The 22632-nt window shown below is 43.9% G+C and overlaps 1 protein-coding gene across 1 annotated transcript in view; it reads right to left on the bottom strand.

Moving 5' to 3' along the window:
• Positions 1-1280: 1280 nt before the first annotated feature.
• glra3 (glycine receptor, alpha 3) overlaps positions 1281-22632 on the bottom strand; it is a 28376-nt gene continuing 7024 nt past the window's right edge. Inside the window, exons 2-9 of the mRNA XM_048996659.1 lie at positions 16578-16705; positions 16134-16201; positions 14231-14454; positions 12759-12841; positions 11260-11397; positions 8717-8931; positions 8241-8384; positions 1281-3125 (exon numbers count right to left, since the gene is read on the bottom strand). Coding sequence (XP_048852616.1) covers positions 2850-3125; positions 8241-8384; positions 8717-8931; positions 11260-11397; positions 12759-12841; positions 14231-14454; positions 16134-16201; positions 16578-16705 — 1276 coding nt within the window. The 3' untranslated portion in view covers positions 1281-2849. The remainder of the gene's footprint in view (positions 3126-8240; positions 8385-8716; positions 8932-11259; positions 11398-12758; positions 12842-14230; positions 14455-16133; positions 16202-16577; positions 16706-22632) is intronic.

A 22632-nucleotide genomic window follows, 5' to 3' on the forward strand; every position in this document is an offset into this window, starting at 1 on the left:
ACGATCAGCTGTCGGAAAAAGGCGGGCAGCCTTTACATTCAGTAGTTTCCAGTCGCGTTTATTGACTCCCAGTCACGTTTCTTATCAATTAAACGTTATCATTTTGGAAGTAACTTTAAATGGCAGGTGCAGTATTTCACATTGAGGCGAAAGTATTTAATAAGAATCTTTAAGTGTAATATGGGTCGTCTTAAATGACATCAAACATGAAACTTAAAACGATAGCGCGTGTCTTTCAAAATATTAGTGGAAACTTCATAGCCGAATGAATGAATTGACAAAGGTACTTATTGCGAGGGCGACAGTTAAATAATTATGAAAGACTAAAAACCTTGGTGGATTTCATTGCCTGCGTTTTTATTATAATATTATATTATATTATAATTTTTCCTCCCGTGTGCAGGTTTTCCTCACGGTTCGGGGACTATGTTTCCCGTGATGCAAACCTGTGCTAAAACTGCGCCCCACACAGTTCACACATTGTGCATAAATAAAGCTTTATATAATACAGTTTGTGTGTTCTGATGACATTTAATACAAACCAGTATATGCTGAGTAATACTTATTGTAGTCAGATGCTGTCGGTTTCTCAAGGCAGTTACTGCTGACAAGAGACTTGAACTGATTAGGTACTGTTTTAAACATAGGGGGAGGGGGGGGTGCACTTTTTTTTGGGGGGGGGGTAACTTTTAGGAACATCTTTAAGTATGTACTGATTGCCTACATATAATTTAATGTAAACCGATACTTCATTAATAAATGCGTGTTTCTAAAGAAAATGTGCTTTTACTGATGCAAGTGATAAGATATTTTTTACTCAATGAGTTGCGCTTTGAAATCTACCAATCAACTATTTTTTGACTGCATATTTAAGTTTTCGACATTGGCAGCGTTCGCAGAATCTCAACATGCTTCGCGTGTGTATCGAGCGAGTTGTATCAAAAGCAAGCATTATGCGTTCCGCGGTCTTTGACTAAGAGAAAAACATTACTGCTCACACGTACATCCGGTTTGTGAGTATCCTGTAACATGTTTGTAATGTGGTATATTTCCTCATTGTACGACGCTGGACAAACGTATGTGTCTGCTAAAGGAAATAAATGTAAATATTATGCCGTACATGCATGTATCTCTAGGAGGTAACACACCTTTATTTGCCTACTTAGGAGTTAAACTCACAAAAGTTAGGGTGGAAGTCCACCGTGCACTTCGATAAACGGATCTAACCATGTGAAGTTGCTTTCTCGCGGTGCACCAATGTGAAAAAACACACGATTACCTTCATTTGAAGGATATTTATTAGATAAATGAAAATAATTTACACATGTGCATGGAACAAAAAAACTATATATGTTTTCTTTCCCAACGTTTCCAGTGACTACATAAGAAACAATTATTCAAAACATTTTCTAAGATAAAATACATCAACACTGACTTAACCTCATGCATAACACATGACTGATTTCGTACGAAATAAATGGCAGTGGAATTCACTTGCTTCATCGGAAATGTATGCCAATATTCAGACTTGTCGGAATGCGCTGGGACATTTATCCGTATACTTGAAATATTTGACACACACAACTTTTATTTTCGATACACTTCCGATTGGTTATTTGTACGCATGTAGAATGCTTTATCCCATTCTAGGTGTGGTCCTCTGTACACGGCAGCGATTTTTATTTCTGCTAAGAAGAAACTATATTTTAAATGGCTGTCTGGGGATTTTTAATCTTTTACACATTTTAATTTGGAAAATAAATATTAATAGACTAATATTAAGGTCTTAATGTCACACAGTTTAAAATATTTTGACGTTTTCAGGAAGCCCCAGTCAATACATAATGGGGGACACCATGAGCTCACAGTTACAGTATATATGTTATGTTAAATCTACATTATGAGAAACGATTAATCCACATTATCTGGGGCAATTCAGCAACATGATTCTAGACATGCAAAATTCCTCACAGTTCCACATACAAGTTGAAGAAATTAACACTTTAGTATAGAAGTACTTTGCTGTTTCAGTGTAGTGTCTGACATCTTATCTCTTATCTTGCTGGTAGTGTTTGCATTTTTCTCCTTTCTTCTGATCAGAATGAGGCCCACAGTCAAGAGGGTGTGTCAGAGCTTGGTGTCCTTCCTATGGTACATGCTGTTCTAAGAAGTATGTGGTACTTTATGCTAGAAATGCTTTCTGTTGTTTTTTTTTTTTTCTTTCGATGGGACTGGCCAATCAGAGATGTGCTCTGAAATTGCAGTGAGGTATATCGTGGTATCATCTTCAGCCGCAGTCTCTTGTTGATGTGCCGAGCCGAGTTTCTTGTGCAATCCTATGGTTCTGGGAACTTTAATTCACTGGGGTCATGTGACCTGTGCACGACTAAAGGAGAGACACTGGAAGTCAGGTCCCAGAAATCTATACCATCAGTTAGGTCTTTGTAAGTCACGTGGTCTCCACGGCCTTGTTTTCTGACTAATACAAATACAGTAACACTATACAGCCAAAGTGCTTCTCATTTTGCAGAACACCCTACTGTTGCTTGTTGGTTTTCACAGGTGCTGCTATCAGACGTGTATCAAAACACTACGAAGAATATTGGCAGTTTTGCTGTAAGACACGAGATTTGACACTACCCATATGTCAGAGTCCTGGGTATCAGTCCCTGCTACTGACTGGAGCACTGTGTGGCTCACCAAGCTAGATCATCGCAGCCGGGCTTTGCATAGGGTGCGCTGGATCTTCTTGCGTCGGACGTGAATGCGGCTGGCCCACGTGTGTTCCTGTTTTCAGGACATGGTTTTTGGCCGTTCCCCCTGTGCTACAGTCCTGGGTCCTACTGTCCTTATTGCTGGTGCACGTCCTCGTACCTCAGAATCTTGTAGAGGACCCAGTAAAAAATATTAAAGAGGAGGAAGGCCAGGGGGAAGCCTGCTCGGGAGATGGTGTCGATTTTTTTTGCCCTGTCGACAAAGAGCTTCTTCATCTCCTCCGGGCTTTTTGTTGTTGCCTGGGCCGGATTTTGGAGGGAACTGCTGTTTGCGGCGATGGCCCCGTCCTTCGCCGTGCTGCATGGGACTCCGGTGTTGAAGCTCTGCCGGCCCTCGCGGGATTCCCCCTCCTGTGGCATCAGACACAACGACAACTTGTACCTTGTGTTCGTCCATTACCAGACTTTAAGAGACTTTTTGAGCCAGCAGAACCTTTTGGAAATCTGAGAGTCTTCTAGTCTCAGTTAACATAAATTCACAGTAAGTGTTTTGGAAACATCTTAAAATAACAGATTGTACTTTAAAGCTTTGTTTTATGGCTATTGTCCGTATTTATTGCCATTGAAAGGCACTTAGTGTTCCACTGCACTTTATGGTGTAAGAACATTTTCAAAGTAGATTTTACATCTGATGCTTATGTACGGCAAGCCTTCATATGAAGACAGGGCCTTTTCCTTGAAATGCATTTCGCTCCAAGTGAACCTGGAAACATCCTGAAAACACGTATAAAAGTTACCTGCAAAATAAACACAACTAATAAATATCGGACCCATATGCAAATATTTGGTGCAAGACGAAAACATGACCATAAGGTGGCAGACTGAAAAGGTTTTCTGTGCATGAAGTCACCATGAAAAGGGTGGAGAAATGTGAGAAAAACAGAAGGAAGACACAACTTCATCGCAATTTACATTAAAGATGAGGACAAAAGGCAAAGCATTAGCATGATGAAATGGGGGGGGGGGGTGTGCAGTTACTTCATCAAGGCATTATGAGAGAAAGAAACACTTTTAGATATGTGACACTGCTGCAATGATTACATAAAGACATGTGATTGATTTGAGGCAAACTTAGGGTTACCATATTTGGGGAGGCGAAGACGAGGATCTGTCCGGGGATCAGAATATTAATGAGTTTTCCCTACCCATCCTGTCAAATGAAAATTCACGTAACCTTACAGTTAACTCTCTTTTTATAATCTACACACAACTGACATAATTTGTGTGCAAGTCTTTTTCTACGAAAGTTACAAAACACTAAGCTAAAGTCTGTTAAACTTCAAGCAAATGATGTGATTCATTGATGAAGTGTCAAAGTGCCAGTGGTTTCCGGGATTGGCTTCACTCATGAGCAGTGTGATACGCAGGGATGTGCAGATTGGTTAATTTTTAAACGCGTGCATGAGCCTTGCAAAGGTTGCGTGATGACACTGAATGGCTGCCGTACAGTGAAAATTGGTGCCTTTTCCTTCACTTGGTTCTCCACTGTAACTTGCAACACTGGATCATACGGGTTGCAGCAAAAACCTGGATAAACTGAAAAACTGCCCAGGCAGGGGCTATGTCTGGGGAAATCCGGACGTATGGTAACCCTAAATAAAGTACCAAACTGTAATATCTACACACCAATCAAAGTCCTATGCTTGGCTGAGTAAGACTAGCCATCCTGATTTTGACTCAGACGTTTCCCCATATAGCAGTGTGTGGCAACGCCGGTCTCGCTCTGAGTGTGCGCTCCGCGCGTCTCGGCCTCTGCAGTGCTGTTATGAATCATGACGCCTGGAAAGCCTCTAGCCTTTCTGCTCTCCCGCCGTACAGGTTATTGAGAAAACGCCATGGATTTTCAACATAAGCTATTAACTTAAATCATTTTCTCACATTTTGCGCTGCATCAGTCAACCCTCCGTGTTTTTCATTTTCTGTTCATTTCAGACTTTCCCACGGAAGGAATATTTCACTGGCAGCCTCTCAAACTACATAGGAAACACGTCGCAAAATCCCAACTCACATTCTGCTGTTCAAATATAACCATATATAATATTTAAACCAAATCATGCACAAATGATGCTTTTTACGCAGAGCTGCATACAAAATTTTTCCTTTCTCTTAATTCCAGTTACAGAAGCCATCATATATGCACATTATGCAACAAGAAAAATCATGGTGAATAGCATATTTAATCTAAAAAAATAATGCAAGTCTGTTACAATACATTAAATACATTTGTAGACATGTGGCTGTCTGTGTAATTAACTCCAGAGCTGAATTCCTAACTATAATGCATTGATTTGACAATAATGAGTGATAAATGAATGAGAATATTGGGGGGGGGGCGGGGGGGGTTTACAAACAACAGGGTGCCAGCCATCCATTACCCTGCTACAGGAGCCAAGGATATGAGCCACTGGTCTGTAACTGGGCTCGGAACTCCTCGCGCCATTGGAACGCGGCATCAACTCACTGCTCTCATTCCCATCAAGCCTCCGATCAATGGCCTTCGGTCAAGCGGGAGGGGAAGAAAGAGTGACAGGGAAGCAGAACAGAGAAGGACGTTTACCTCACAGCCAAGAGCACGCTGCTACCTGACTGCGGACGTGATACCACAGTATATACAACCGAAGCAGGCGATCACTCAGAGATTGTAGTGAAGGCGCCCTGATCTGGATCAGACTACATATTTTTATATTTATAAATGGAAGTGCTGGGTTACCCATAATCCAACGGGATCAGCACCTCCTGTCAGGGGTGCCGTAAAGGGGGCGGAGGATGATTCCGAGGACCCCTGAGTGACTGGGGCCCGGATTGGGCTGGTTTTGTGTCGTTGGCCTAGTATGGAATTGCTGTCACAGAGCCTGAAATCTCTAGCGGTGCCCTGGCCTCCTGTCACATGATACTTAAAATTTGGGTGGATACAGAGTTTGCAGGACATGATCAAAAGCACAGCACTGAAATGCGTGGTTAAATGAGCAGGTGTGGCCTGAGGGCGCGCTGTCGAACCAAAATGGATAAGCAGGGGGAGACGTGAAGAGGGAGACGGCATGAAAATTCTCGCCCAGGTCCAGTTGCCGACAGCTGACATTTTCTGGCAGACGTTGGTAGGATTGTGTGCCCACTTTTTTCATTATAATTTTTTTTTTTTTCATAAAACGCTGGGGTGAATCTGATGTAAACCCCTAAAGAGCAAGTATTGCTTTCAGGCAGGTATTGCTGCTCCGTATTTAACTGGAAAACAGTCTACTTATGTTCTCTTACTGTTAATCAGATCAGATTTCACGTGTGCCGTGGGTGCCTGTCTAATCTCTATATGTACGACCACAGTGTGTCCCAGCAGATGCCCTTTAGTAAACAGGAAGCCTTGTCACTAACCCCAGCAGGGACTACTTGTGTGCATATGGGCTGATGGATTTCAGCACCACTAAGGACATGCTGACAAAGCCCTTTGAGATCTCTGAGCGTTTGTACAAGTGCTCACAGAAAGTATTGGGATGCTTGCTTAATTTTGTAGAAAATGTTGCAGATTTATTGGATTCATAACAAAAGTCCATTGACAAGCAATGTTTATCATGTCTGCACATACCTTCCGCAGACATTTTCTTATGAAATGTCATATTTTTTTGACTAACTCGTTCAATTCTGTTTTTTGCCATTTTTTGTTAATTGCAGCTGTAATCACTGGCTCCCATATAAATAGCAAACACAAATGCTGGTGACTAATAATAATTGAAATAAACGCCCAATTAGACTTCTTCTTAATTAACTTTTACCTTAGAGCAGCTTTTATATAATAAATTTGGGTTTCAATTTATTACTACTTGAAATTAATGTTTTACTTAATACTACTGCTTGTTTATAATCTGATATGCTTTTTTGTAAACAAATGAATAATGATTTTTGTTATAGAACTAATAAATTTGTAATATTTTTACTGAATTAATCGTGTCCTCTGAGCACTGTATATACGATTTTAGCGATGCATGATGATGCATGTCCACCTTTGCAGTTGTCTAGATTCTCTTTGTGAGGATGTCATATTAGTCAACAGAAAAGCAGGATTTTCCCTCACCAAGGATATAATTGCTCAATGTCGTTTCTGCCCACTAGGCGGCGAAATTATCCCCATTTTACACTTGGATTCGCTAGATATTCGCAGGTCATTTGCAGTCAAAGGAATAAAGGATGTATCGAGGTTTTTTTGTTATTTCAATTACAAACTAAAAGCTCTAGTGAGAATGTTAACTTCTGTTAAGTAACGCATGCTGTGTAGGATATTAAGCAGGAAACCGCAGCAAACCTATGAGTTTTTTAACGATGGGTTTTCTTCAGCGGGCTGCAATGCTGGAGCCCCGACGTACCAGACTGCCTCCTCTGTGTAGGTGCCTGCAATCCCATCGTGTGCTGCTGCTGTGCTCTTGCGAGGGTCCAGATGTATCACTCTGCATGATCACACCCACCTGTCTTATTCGAAAATATATCAGGTCCAAGAATTTTCTGCTCGTATGCCCTCTAGTGGCGTCTGACAGTACTGCAGGCAAATTACTAGAAGGCCAAATTGGTGCCTGAAACCAATGTTCTGATTCTCCAGGGCCACTGTGCCAAAATCAGACCAGTACTTAGCCTTTGGCATCTCCGCCTTCATCTCTCTCCTCTTGTTCACTTTGACTGAAAAGCACCACATTTTGTTGTATGAAACCTGTCCTTCATCTAACAGTCGCACACATTTCTAATGTTTGTTGCCCAAAGGCCCTAAAATCAGAGATCCTTAAAGTCACAGCCCCTTTAATCAGTCCCCGAAGCAGTGATCTAACTGGACCTCCCAGTGTCATTTGCTGACCTGCTGCAGCAGTCAATATCGCTGTCTTTTCCTTGTGGGTCTTTCTAGAAGGGTTTCCCAGCTCATGCGTGTTCCAAAATGGTGTACAGGCTCAGTCGTGTCCAATTAACATCAACATAACTTCTTGCCAGAACATTTGCCACTTACTTAAGTTGTCCCATTTCAAAATCACTTTCCAGTTTGAATAAATTATCTTCGAAAGCAGAGGTGGCCAGTCTTATCCAGAAGGGGTCATTATGTATGTGGGTTTTAGCTGCAACTCCCTAATTAGATTACTAAACAGAGGACTGATTGGCTGATGGGTCCTCACACCTGGGTTTGAACAGCTGACCTAAAGGTTATCCCACAAACCTGCGAACACACCGGCCCACTGCAGAGAAGATCGCCCACCCCTCTTTAGTGTGAAGTGATTTCTGTGCGTATTGGTTTTGCCAGAAAACTGAACAGTGAATCTGAGTGACGTTAAATTTCATCTGGATGTAAATCATTGGCAAAATTTTGCTGAATAAGCATTTTAAGAGTAATTCTTGGTAATAAATTTGAAATATGAAACCAAACACATTGCCTGCAGAGGACGCTTATTCTGTGTGACCCCCCCATCTCAACAGGGGCATGCCGTGTAAAGCGGGTCGTACCCTGTTCCTCCTCCTTCGGTGGAACCTCAGAAGCTCTTTGTGTTGCCGGGAGACGAAGTTGACAGCCGCATATTCCAGCAGGGCGGAGAAGACGAACAGTAAACAGACAGCCATCCAGATATCGATGGCTTTCACATAAGACACCTGTAGGGAGTGACACAGGAGAGTAGGTGGGCAGTCAGCAACGCTGACTGTGTAACTAGCTGAAATGCATCACTCGCTGGTGAATCACTCCTTCATATTACCGTGTTCCAATAATAGACTCTTTCAGGTCACGTGACCCGGCTTACAGTTTTAGTCATGCTGCTTTTCATCATTTGGATATCTTCCTAAAACAAATCAGGCTAATTGACTTCAAGATCACATTTTTCCCTACATAAAAGGTTTCGTCATGCTCTTATCTGCTGTCGAAGGCTTGGTTCATGTGCATATATCAGGGCAGAGTTCTCGATGAGGAAACTGGAGGGAGGGGGCACCTTGGGGAGGGACGTCCTGGAGCCCGAACTTTGTGTTGTCATGGTGAGCACCGTGGTGATGCCGAGTGCCACACGGGCCGGGGCAGCGTCCATGTTGATCCAGAAGGAGACCCAGGAGAGGATGACGATGAGCAGGCTGGGGATGTACATCTGGATCAGATAGTAGCCCATCTGTCGCTCCAGGTGGAAACGTACCTCGATGCAGGTGAACTTGCCTGGACGATAAACGGAGACGGGCCCCCCGACCGGGACCACATGAGGAAACCCGCACAACATTGCGAGACCCTTCCCTCTCACCCGCAGCGAGCCCCCAGGCAGCGAATGAAAAGCAGCCACTGCCCTCGAATCTGAGCCGTGTGTTCGGGAAATTTCAGTCGCGGTTATATAAGCGAGCAGCGGCCACTAACCCAGACGATACGTGACTCTGGGGAACGTATGCCTGGCCTGGCAGCAGATGGCGGCGCTGCCTTGTCACTGGGGTCCTGGGTGGAAAAAAAACACTCAGGCTTTCAGAGCGCTGAGGCCTGGGGGGGGTGGGAGGGGGGCGGCTGTCACTTGGCTCAGTCTGGCCTGGGGAGCTCGCACCTTGACAAGCTCCTGATGAGATTCGGCGTGACTGGTGACCCGGTAATAGGGTGCCTGGCCCCTCAAGGGGACCTCATCAGAAAATAAGTGAATAAATAAAAGGAAAAGGAAGATGATTTTCCTCTCTGGGGGAAGAACGCCAGGACAGTGTGAGCGTGTAGCCGGGTACTTTCTGAGGCCTCAGTCTCTGGGCAGTCATGGCCTGTGGCCAATGCGAACTGTGACGCATCAAGGGGGGAATAACAGGGTTCCCGGTTCTGTGATGCTGGAGGTCATGACTATATGTTATTGAAAGGCCAGGGTCAGGGTTGGGTTAATGGTAATGTTAACGATTTCTGTAAAATAAGCTTGTAAATCAATACCAGCTGGGGCATCGAGAGAAACGTGAAATGCTGTTTATTAGACTGGGAGTTGATTAAAATAAATTAATTTATGAATCGCAGTTTTCTGTGATTAATCTCAATTAATCTCATTTAATATTAAACTTTACAATCATAAATATTTATATGTTGAGTCTTATCTTACTGTGGAATTAACACAAAGGGGGGTACATGGATCGTTTTCCTAAACTCATTACCATAACATTAATTTTCTCAATTTTTTTTTTAATTAGTTGGAAGCCAGACTCACATTATAAACTGTCAATTTTGCTTCTGGGATAGTTATTCTGTTAGCTATATTACCATTTATTTCTGTAAACAAAAGTTTTTCATCAAATTCAGGGCAAGAGTTACTGAGGTGAGGAAAAAAAAAAGAAAAATTAACCAAAAATTTAGCAAAAATATACATCATGTACAAGTAAAGTTGTTTAACATCTTATGCTGTAAAGTTGAAAGATTTAAAATCAGTTTATGTATTTTTGTTACTGATTTTTGGATACTTATTTGGGGAGAATGGTTTTAAAAATATTGCAAATTACAATACTTTTATCCAGTGTATCTCGCAATCGTTTAAAACAAAATAATCCACGTAACATCAGCTTTCCCGGTGAGGCGCTAGCTGAATGTTTAGATTAGCGTTGAATTCTGGGATTCCGTGTAGCATCACAACCTTGTTTACAACCACGAATATTACAGGGCTCCTTTAAAACCTACGCTCATACTATTCTTCCCTTAGGGCAACAACAAACCGCATACATCAATGCGAACAAAGAAATATTAACACGTTATGACTTGAAAATTAATGCAAGGCGTTAACGCAATAAGTCTCCCACTCCTGCTGTTTATATATCCCAGTAATTACTATAATGGCTGGGCACGATTGGCAATCACAGGGTTTGATTACGGGATCTGCAGCATTACTTAAGAAGTACAGCTAAGAAGTGAGGCGGCTGTTGGGTGTAGCACATCCCTCCAATGCTCAGAAGAGGTGAAGTCCCTAGATAGTCTATTGCTAACCCTCTGAGGACCAGGAAAGGTTTCACATGCACAGGGAGTTTTTACTAAGCATTGCACTTGGGCGACAACAGTAGAAGGAATTCAGTGATGAATATGTTTCTTATATACGGGTTTAGGATATTCAGTGTCCATGTAGAAATCGGAGGAGGGCAAACATGTTTGGGGGAGCATTACTTAGAATAAATCTATAATTAAAAAGAGGAAAGGGGTTGGGACACGCTTTTCCAATTACAAAATCACAGGGCCTCAGCTTCAAAGCCCTTTCATACAACAAAATAATTCCATGCATGTGTCTTTCCCCCCTATATTTCAAGGGAAACATTTGCCTGATTGGTCATAACCCTGTGCAGTGGTGGCTGCATGGACATGGAGCGGCTTCTGTGAAATGGAAGGTGGTCTGCATTATTTACCCCTGACAAACAGACACCATATTCTCCAAACCATCCATGAGGATGTTCCCATGAATTTATACTTTATGGTGAAAATAAACAAGTCTGCTAGCTTTGCACTGCGTCTCCCAGAGCTGTCAGGCCTGGGCAGCAGAGGGTCCAGCCTGCTCACCTGTGTTGTAATGCTTGGTGCAGTAGCGGAGGTCTGACTCGTCCTTCAGGATGAACTGAGGCAGCGTGAGTCCCTCGGCCACCTGGACTGGTCCATTCTTCTGCCACTCAAAGATCAGGTCATTCATCGTGTAACCAACTGGGGGGGGGGGGCACAGATGGGTCTGACCATAATGAACTAAACCACAGGCTTCCAAGAATCCGTTCAGTATCATCTGCAGTAAATACTCATCGACGTACAATTATTGCCCAGAAGCTAACAAAACAACTTCATTGTTAACCACAAGCACCTTGGTGGTTTTTATCAAACAGGCGTCCTGAACTGGACATGCTAAATCCACAGCCAATGTCAACTGCTTCGCCTGAGCTCATTTCACAAATGTAATCTCCCCTTCATCGGACGGGAAAACATCCAGCCAGGTTTTCGCAATATTTCAACACGATCTCCATACTGGATTCATAATGTGAGAACCAGACGGCTTCGGCAATTGCGGTGCGTAATGCAATAACGCGAGGCCTTCGAATGAAGACAGATTATCTCTGGAAGCATTAAACCGCGCTAGCAAAACATCCCCAAGCTTGTAAGTCCACTGCAAGGAGATGGCATGTAAAAATGTTTAAATAAATCATGGCAGATGTAATTATAAAGAGCTTTTGTTTCCTTAAATAGCCCTGCAGCCCATTTTCCAGCTCCTGGCATGTCGGAGACGCTGGTCACCTCCCATTAGCGGCAGCACCGTGCCACTGGCTTGATGAGAAGTTACTCCAGAGAGGGGAATATGGGCTTTTATCTCTACTGTGGTGTAAATGATCCTTGGCATGGCAGGACCGGAACCAGGCTGTACTTCTGTATGTCTGAGAAAATTCTGTCTGTTGTGGTCATTTGTTTTATTTTCCCCTAATTGAGAGAGAGGTCTTGGGCATTGTTTTTTCTTCAGCGGGCACAAAGTCATCTAAAACACATGGCCCATGCAAGCAGTGATGACTTAAAGAATCTGTCAAGCAACGGAAGAAATCGCAAGAAAGTGCAATAGATCGATATCAGCGGTCTGCTGGACACCCCACTGCTCATTTTACAGATGCAGCCCCCTTCCCCCCCCATGGCACCCTCAGTTACCTAATACCACATGACTGCTGACAATACGGCCTTCCCGGTCGAGATAAGCGGGCACAGGTGTGGCAAACTCTCAAAGCATCAGGAACTGATACTGAACCAGCTGGGAGGGACAGGGGTCCCGTTTTCCAGACCAGACATGGCCGACACAGCCTGCTTGGATCTGAACCACTGCTAATGATTCAGCATTACAGCCGGAGGTAAAACCTCCATGGCATGAAGAGCTCATGAAATTTGCAAGTGACCTCATCACTGCCTCCAGCGGGAGCCTGCAATTTTAGGAGCTGCTGTGCCTCTCCCTTGTTGTGGAGAACGGCCCGAACCCCGGGCTTATGTAACCGGGCTTTTTGACGCTGACTGGAGCGGAAGCGTAACTGGGTACTCACAGCTCTCCAGCTGCATGATGCACGTCTGCACGTCCATCGGGAAGTTTTTCAGGTCCATCGGGCAGGAGAGCGTCAGGGTTAGTCTGGGGCAAACAGTGTGACGGCAGCAGGTGCAAAGACATCAGCTTTATTTGTGTAAACACACAGCACCACAAATACTGTTTATTCATGCGTCGGCTGCAATGAAAATGCCAACGCATTTTATGCAGAGAACACTATATAAGGAGAATTACTAGGGGGGTGACAGTTGCAGATCATAGGCTTCTTAAAAATAATTTCTGAGCTTCTTTAAGGGTAAATCTGCAGTCATGTGACATTCCTGCTACCATCTGCCTGCACGGTAAGAGCCGTTGCATGTAAAACCGCACCAGTGAAGCTGAACGCACTCTCAGGGCATGTAATCCATCTTCCCGATTTACATGTCAGCGGAACACATTTCCAGATGTTACATGGGAGTCCAGGTTAACACCTGCCCAGGACAAAAAAATCACTGAAGAGGAAATCCTATCTCCTACCATGTTCCTCTGTGAGTGAGCACATCCTGATTTTGCAAAGTTCGACATGTCCCTGAGTGAATAAGGGAGGGACTTATGTTTCACTTACTTAGCCAATCACAGTCTTCATTATATGATGTACCCTCGTTTTGGTCCATTTATTTCTCATTTTCAAACTCAAGGCTTCTAGCCATCAAGGCAGCAGACCAGGGGCAGCATGTGGCTCAGCAGGTTAAGCCTCTGTGTTGGTGATCGGAAAGTTGTTGGTTTTTGGCCCTATTATTTTGTAATTATTGTCATTATTATTATTGCCATCATAAAATAAAGATGCACACTTACATTGGTCGGTACAGCCTTTGAAGGTTTCCTATGTTTTGTATCTGTGACGTGTCCCTTAACAAAAGGCATACACAATAAAACCGGTACTTTTGAAATCCGTGCACCTTGCCGCTTAACAGAAAACACTGGCTAATTAATGTGGTGATCTCATTCACATGATGATTGGTTGAAGAAGAGAAACATAAGCCCCTCCCCTTTTTGAACCAGGGCCACGTTGATCTCAGGCAAAGTCGGGACAGGCCTGTGAGTGACCATACAACCCTGGGTTGTCTCTTAGCAGATGTCGCTCATGTAGAGGAACATGAACTAGTTTAAAGGGCGCTTGGAGATTCATCCGTTATTAAAGTAAGGAATCCAGTATAAGTTCATTCGACACACTCTCCGCATGCGGCAGCCGGAAAGAAGCCTAGAATTTACGATGAAACACGTCCTTCTGCCTGAAAAGGACTGTGGCGACTCTTCAGTATGTGTTTAGTTGTCATAGAGTGGTGCCCTTGCTGGATGGACGTTAATGGTTTAGTGAACATTTGTTTGTGATTCAATGAACATTTATCTCTACTTACTATCTCTTAGATTCAATGCTAAGAACCCCATGGGCAATGTTAAAATAGCGTGTTAAAGGGTTAGCGGCGCGCTCACCTTATGGAGTAGAGGACATTGCCGTTTTTGAATATCCTCAGCAGTTTGTTGTCGGTGGTGACCTCATGGAAGTGTGCCCCCTTCTCGTTGGCGAAGAACAGGTCAGGCTTCCAGATAGAGTCCAGCATGGAGGGGTCTAGGTCCAGGGAGTCGTCTGGGTACTCGCTGTAGGCCAGGCGCGGGTCGTTCCATTGCTGCCGGAGGAAGATGTTCACCCTGTAGTCCTGAGGGTGTGAGTAGATGTCAGAGAAGTCTTTCGAGGAAGGAAATCACTTCCAGATGCTGAAACAAACCAGAACTTCTGGTCTTCTTTGTCAGAGGATGTAATGGTTAGATCCTTCAACGAGTATTAGGAACTATGGTCCTCGCCAGTGGCAGAGTGTGCTGGTTTCCGTTTAACCTCTCAGGGGCATGATTAAAAAACCTGGAAACTGTACCAGCAAGCTGACCCTGAAATTGCAGATGTTGCTATTCATGAAGATTCCAGGAGCTACTTATAAAGATTATGCAGACAGCAAATCATCTTATCAGGCGTTTTCAGATGCAGATCAATCTCCCTGAAAGGGAACTATGGAACCTGTACCAATGCTATTTTCCTGAATTGCCCCTTGAACCGTATCGCAGGATACCCTCAGGCCTGTTTTTGTGGCATGGAGTAGAATAGCTTCGACCCATTTGGGTCAAGGGCCGAGGTCTGAAGCAACTGAAAACAGAGAACAAAGCAAATACGACTTTCAGGACTCCCCCCACAAATGAACCGTGACTGCAGTCGGTTCCGACCCAATAAGTTACCACCACAGATTTACCCCCCCCCCCAACAGTAGCTGCATGCCCTTGTATCATTCATTAGTTTTCTTTCATTTAGCTGAATTTTGTAACATTAAATTGGATTTTATGTAGATTATCTCCCAAGGTTAAGAAATGCTCATAAAAAGCTATAAAAACCAGGACAATGGGGAATCTAACATGTTTCATTTAACAGCTGCCAGATGCAGAGACCTTACTGACTTACCATCATTATATAGAGCTCAAATTTTGCTCTAGATTTTGTTAAAATCCAGAATAGATGCTCCAAACCATATTTTAGTTACATGGTTAATTTGTATTGCATAATGAAACATATTTTAATATTTGCAGTTTCCATTCTGTGAACTAATGAACATCTGGGGCTATTTTTCACCACAGCTGGAGTGGCCCAGATACAGAGGTCCAGCGTTTGAGATTTAACCCAACAAAGCGGAGTACAAACAAAATGCAGGCTCAGTTGCCCTAAAGAGCCAAGGTGAGAGAATGTGGAGTGTCTCTGCGGCAGACCGTCACGACAAATCAGGTTAGCGACTACAGATCTGCGTTAGTGATTTCGTGGGACTTATTTCATTTCCTTGTCAGTTGAGGTTGAGGCTAGAGATCTGTCCTGGGGGTGACTACAGTCATCAAAGCAGCAGGTCGTGGTGTAGCTCCGCTGTCACAGGACATGTCAGGGGTCAGGCTCAAACAGAGCTGTGGATTGGGTAGCTCCCACCAGTCCGGGGGGGCTGGACTAAAGACCCGGCCTAGAACTCGTTACATGCATCAGCTATTCCCAATGGTCCATGTCCACCTCATCTTCCCCATTATACCCAGGATGTCGTCCAATCTCAGGGGGAGATGACCCCACGGCTGCTTCTGGCGTGAAACCATCAAATGCAGGCCGAAGACAATCTGCTAATGTTGACACCCACTACGACCACGAGCGGCAACGGCATCTCTTAGCTCACCAATAAATAATCCTCTCAAATTTGACTACGGGTGTTTATGTGGTCCACGAGTTCTGCAAAGCATTTCCTTTGGTCAAGGCCGGTGGTACGTCTCAGCTGGGGAAACGACCTGGAAATGCACGGATGAGCCCTCAGCGGGAACATACCATTGTTGTTTCTGCGATGGAGCCGAAGCTGTTGATGAAAATGTTGCAGGATACGTTCACTGGGGGGCCTGAAGAAAAGCAAAGCAAAGTGAGAGTCAGAAGGTGACAGGGCCAGGTGATGTGGGGGCCAGTGAGGGAGATACGGTCGCAGGAAGCTGACAGGGAGGTACCATTATTTTATTAAGGGTAGGGGGTTTCATGGCTACATTCTATGTCTTTTTTTGTCAGTTGCTTCGTTGCACTGCCTTGTCCCAGTTTTGTGTTGCTTTCTCTGCTGTCCTGTCCTGGGTGCCCCCCGCCCCTCCCCACGATTAAGCACAAAATTAAGGTAAATTCTAAATATCAAATGCCGTGGGGGGGGGAATTCATCCATTCATTAGCAATGTAACACATACATTTGACAAACTTGAATACAAGTGGAATGCAGAAAATAAATGCCTGTACCTTTGAAATTAGGTCTGATTCTGGCGTCGTAGCCGGAGGTCCTTCCCATGAGCTTGTCGAGGAAGTCAGACGGTGACATGGGCACTGCTCTCCCGCGGGGGCTGTCTGGGTCCTTAGATGCAACTAGGCTGCGGCAGAAAACAGAGAGACAAACTGAGGATACACACACACACACACACACACACACAAAAGTCAGGGGCCAATTTCGCTGTAAAAATAATGTTCTGGCTGCTTCTATCAGTCACTTTTGGCCTTTAATGAAGGATGTTTCCACTTATTTAGAAGGTATTCTGGGTTGTGTCGAAAATAATTTAATCATTTACTAAGCTATGAATTCCTCAGTCAGATGACTACACATAGTATTGTGAGTATTTTGTTTTATCTTTGCACCCGATGGGACACGGTCGGTTACAATGCTGCGATTACATGTCGTACTGTAATGGAAATTCACGAAAATGAACAAGCAGCCTATTAAATATATTATTAGGTGCTGTCAAGTTGATGTCAGCTCCCAGTGACCAGAGAGGCTAACCTTCTGCGGAATGTCCTGTCTTCTCTCAGGCTCTTCAGTCTTCTGTGCTCATTTTAAATTCCCAATGCGTAATGCGAATTAAAACAGCCGCATAGCCTTGTTTTCGAGAAAAAAAAACAAAAACAAAAAAAAGCTGCATTTTTAGGACGTGGCATTCTGACGAGCCAATAAACGTGTCACAGGTGTTCAAGGGATACTTTTACACCTGTGAAAAAGACCCCAAATTGGCAACAGAGAGCAATCGTTTTGTTCAGTTCCCGGCTGCGTGTATGGAATATTATTTAGCATTATGTAACGTAGAATATAAGCATTATGATGTTATTCCTTAAGTAGGCCAAATATCCATGATGTAATTAGTACAATGTAAACACTATAATGTAATCAGCACCACGTAATCAATTGAGTAGCTACTTTATGTTAGTCCTGAATCTATGAATATCCACTTTTATTTTATCACTATGTATTTTATCACTATGCTAAAGGACAAATATATTATCAACCCTCTCGTTAGATAATGCGCAACAGGCTGAAGCTGCCAAGGTTACTGCTGCAGGAAGGGATTCGCCCGAGTTCGCCAGAAGTTCACGGCTGAGCATTTCTAAAAAAAACCAGGTCAGAACAATGATCGTGAATGGTTGAAGGAATGATGAAGTGACGAGATATTGTTAAATGATAAGAAACTGTAAAGAAAATTGGTGTAAAACAGTATTGGACACACTTTAAGTGGCCGGCCTTGGTTGTAACTTCATTGTTGCAATAAAGATGCTACACAAGCGGCCTCTGACTTCTGATTTGTCACCCTTTCAGCCCATCTCACACACGGGGTGGGAACAGGGGTCGGGGTTGGACCCAGCCAGATGATGGTGAAACGTTGCCTAAGGGTGCAGCACAGTGTGCGGCACGACTGCTGGGAGACCTTTTTTTTTATTTATTTTTTTTTTCAGATGAATAAACGCAGCCATCTTAGGGTTTGTTTGTTTGTTTCAGCGTTCAAGATGGAGCAGGCAGCGCAGAGCTCACCATGTGAACCTCAGGGTCGATCCCCGAACCCCTGTGTGCAACCTGACCGATTCATAAGCGAAGGCTTTGAATAGCACCTCTTTTTGGAAATAAACATTAGGATTATGACACTGAGGAGGGAAGGCAGGGTTATGGTGAGCAGAGAGAGCAGAAACATGATAACCGAGGGAAAAGACTCTTGGGTAATGAAGACAGCAAAATCCCAGCATGCCTGGCTTTTGCTTTTGTAATTTCAGCCTATACCGTGTTTCCACCCTGTCCTAGCTATTTATCTCAGTTTTGGAAGAAAGTCATTACTTTTAAAGCCCTGCTCTTTTTAAAATGTGCTCTTCAAAAGCATGACTGTGAAGTCTCTCTATTTTCTTGGGCTGGAGACTAGCTTCTGTACAGGGAAGGGCAGCACTGGCAAAAGATGGCATCGCCTGCCCTTGTGTTTCAGCAGCCGAAGTGATGTTAGACCTTCCCTGTGCAGAAGGGAAGCTAACTGCTAACTGCCCCCCAGAAGGCTAACCTGGTGTGGTGCTTCATTCACAGTAATGTATCTTTATTTGTTTTGGTGTTTGTTCCAAGTTGTACAGCCGTACACTAATATTTAGACTCACTTTAGAGTGTAGTTTGTTGAGTAACTTGAAACAAATGAACATTTAGTGATCAAATAGTGACCTAGACTGTATGGGGAAAATGGGCAAAGAGCACATTCTGACCTGACCTGATGTTTCCTCACTGTCAGAGTTGTTAACTGTGTATCTTTTCAGGCCATTTCCCTTTAGTGAGCAGCTCTAATCCTTGAGTGGGGTGAAATAGGAAAGTCTGTTGGACTAAACACTCCAATGACTCCTTCGCACTGTGCTTGCAATAAAAACAAGGGCTTACAGCCTAATCCTTAACCCTTCCAGTCTTAGTGCCTGGAGTGCATGTCTCTCACAGCAGAGAGGAGCAGGGAGGCTACTGAGGCAGGAAGGAGGTCATTCCCACAGAGAGAGGAGCTTCTCCACTGGAACACAATCATTAGCATCCTTAGCAACACACTAATGTTAACATTCCCTCTTAAAGGAATAACCGTGACAAGCACATTTGGCAAGAGCAACACAATTAAGTGGTAAATAACTGCTCCCACGTAAGCGAATAACCTTGATCCATGTGTGCCTGCTATGTAGATGTTCAGGAAGTGTGCAGCTAACGTGCTGTGGCTGTTCCTCCCTCCACACGCCATAGGCTGTCCAGGCGTGGTGCCCTCTCATATTGGCATCCCGTCAAGCAGAGAACAGGTGTAAAGCGTCACCCAGATGCGGATCCACTCTGGCTCTGCCAGCAGGAATTCTGTGAACCATCCCATGGAGAGATTCTGCATGCGTTTCACACGTGACTGTTTATCTCCCTAGATCTTGGGCCAGCATCAGGTCATCTACCTCATGAGGCAGCTTATAACCAGGGATGGACGTAACTGGTACATGCGACAATCGATTGTTTGTATTATAATCGATTTTATGTGCATTTGCGCTATTATGATAACAAAATACCTTGCATTTTAACCTGTATACCGCAAATGAAGTAGAGTTAGCATATAACGATTAAGATGCATCATATTTTGTTTTCATATCAATGCAAATGCACGTAAAATAAGTACGCATTTACATTGTTACCACAATCGATTGTCGCAAGAATGGTTTTTAAAAGTGAATGCGTACTTGCGTACTGTACCAGTTATGTCCACCCCTGCTTATATTCCTGCTATAAATCCATGTTGAAAAACAAATATGAGGGAAAATATAACATAATGCTTAGTTCTGTATAACAAACACAGTATACAGGCTATGAAATAAAAAAAAATAAAACAAACCCAAAGGATCCAGCCCTATTCAAATAGGGACACCAATTTTCTAAGGAATCACTCCGTTGCATATGTGGCCATACAGCCTTATCATTGGCATGTTTTTTAATGATGAGAAAATACTTTAAATTGGTCTGATTCGTGCAGCTTTTTTCCCCAGGATCGTTCCTGGATAATGTGGATGCCAACAGAGCCTGTGTGTTTCTGCTCTGTCTCGATAAGGCTGACGAGACCTTCCACACTGTGTGCACCCCCAATCCAACACACTGAGCATGAAGGAAAAGAACAAAAACTTCTCCCAAGCAGGAGGAACACAAAACGGCATTGTGGCTTAGTGGCTGTTTTTGTGCTCAAATAAGCCTCCCGGGGATTCCTGTCTCAGCCAAACCGAACCTCGCCCATCGTCTCTGCTTAAATGTATTTTCACTCTTTCTCTGTGTTGCAGTTTTGTTACAGTGCAGAAGATGTAAGCTTAGTGGCCGAAAGGGGATGTCGGTCTGGTTTCATTGAACGACCTCCCAGTAATTTTCACCTAGGAGGCTTAATCCAGGCCCGCTGTGTACCATGCATCGGTAACACATGCAGTTTTTACATTACGCCCATCCTCTCACACTCAATATTTCACGCCTTCTTGAGGCCATGATGTCATTCTGTTTGGATATTTAAGGTAATGGATATGGTGATGGATATGCCGAGATGCTGTCATACCAATTCAGTCAGTACTTCTCATTTTCTTTGTAAGAGCCTGCTGTGCTCAGAAACTTCGCTGTCACAAAAGTAATGTATATTTTTTTCCAATGGTTAGTAAAAAGTAAACAAAAACTGCATAGGAAATTTACAGTAAACCAGTTTTGGGAAAAAAAGCCTGGTATTCCTATCCTGGGGACTCTAAAGTTATGGAATTGGGCAGCCTGTCTCCGTCTTACATATACGTTTTGCTGAGAAGTCATTCAAATGCAGGTTGCCATATTCTCCAGGCAGAGTGCAGTGAATAACTCGTTTAAAGGACAGGGGACGTTTGTGGACAGATGCCACAGTGTTCACCTGCAGTCATACATGGGACATTTCAAGACCTAGAGAAGACAAGATGGACAGGAGTGACTGTTGTGGAGGACAGTGTGCCATGTACTGTAAAACTAAAAATCAGGCAGGCATCTGTGTTTTCAGCTTAACATTGTGCATGAGGGGAAAGGAAATCACAAGAAAGGAACATTTATCTCAGACAGATCTTTTCCTTTGTTGAGAGACTTGTCTGAAGCCATTTGCAGCAGGCACGGCCCACAGGCGTCTGACACAGCTGCAGAGCAAAAGTTACACAATGTTCTTGAGTGTTAAGCTTGCAAGTTGCAATCGCTATTGCAAATGTCTCTGAAACAGAGCTCAATCAAACACGAAAGTTCAGGTAGTGGTCTGTGGACTCTATGCCCCAAAGCAGGGGTAGGGAACCTGATCCATGGAGAGCCCGTGTGGGTGCGGGTTTTTGGGACGGCCTCTCAATCAGCCAATAACAGTGGATTCCAAGGACTGGAGTTGAGAATCGCTGCTTTATTATTGGCTGATTGAGAGGCCATCCCAAAAACCCGCACCCACACCGGCTCTCCATGGATCAGGTTCCCTACCCCTGCCCCAAAGGGTCTCCAAAGCAGTTAGAGCAGATTAGCAATTAAAATATTCCTTATTATTCATATATTATCCCCATTTATTTCATGTACTGTGTGTATTACTCACTCGTTCCTATTCTACCCTGCTAAGTCTTGGATGACTTGATGAAAGCTGTCTACAGAAATCATCTGGAGACGAGTGAACTTCTGTCCTCTCCTTCACTTCCCTGGCTGCATGGGTGTAGTGCTTCTTGTTAAAGCTGGTATTTTATGCCAGCCATCACCCTGCACTGACAGCATATGCCGACATTGGCGAGGGTGGTATTCGTTCTGTCTGGCAGAAGCACAGATTGAGACGATCATATGGACTGAGGGGTAATCTTTATGAGTCAGCCTGCCCTCTCACCTTCGCTGTACGGAAGTGAGGATGTTCGCAATAACCCTGAGAGTTGCTTTTCTTTGTTCTACTTACTGTAATTCCTGGTTCGATTTATTCTCTATGGCTACATCAATGGCTTCATAAATCTGTCATCAACAGAATAATTAACTTACTAGGCTGTTTGGGGCCCTGGAGCTGAAAACCACTAGCATTCCACACATTCTTAACCAATGAGTGACAGACCTTCCTGTGAACCCCGCCTTGACCCTCAGAAGGAGCGTAACCCCACTGACCCTTTGCCTACTACACCGTCTCTGTGTTGTTCACGTCAACTCTTGGGAGCTGACAGAACCAGACAATGGCCAGTGGGGAAGCAATTGAAAATAGCATCCAAAACCCTTAGAGTGCAAATCATACCTGTCCCCCCTCCCCCCCCACCTCATCACTTTCACCCATTTTTTAATGGCTTGCTTCCTTCTTGGTATGTAGTAGCACAATGAGGTCATTTTAGAGCTCCGGGCGAAAAGGGGGATGTTGTGGACTCAGACACCAGAACCCAACAGTGGATAAATTGCCTGGGACAGGCACGGGGAGCTGGTGCTCAGGGGTCACAGGGTGTCCTGGTTTTCATTGTACGCTGTTTACTGGTCAATTGAAGATCTAACCGTATTTGATGTTCTAAACGTAACTGA

Source organism: Brienomyrus brachyistius, chromosome 25, assembly GCF_023856365.1.
Source record: "Brienomyrus brachyistius isolate T26 chromosome 25, BBRACH_0.4, whole genome shotgun sequence".
Classification (NCBI taxonomy): Eukaryota; Metazoa; Chordata; class Actinopteri; order Osteoglossiformes; family Mormyridae; genus Brienomyrus; species Brienomyrus brachyistius.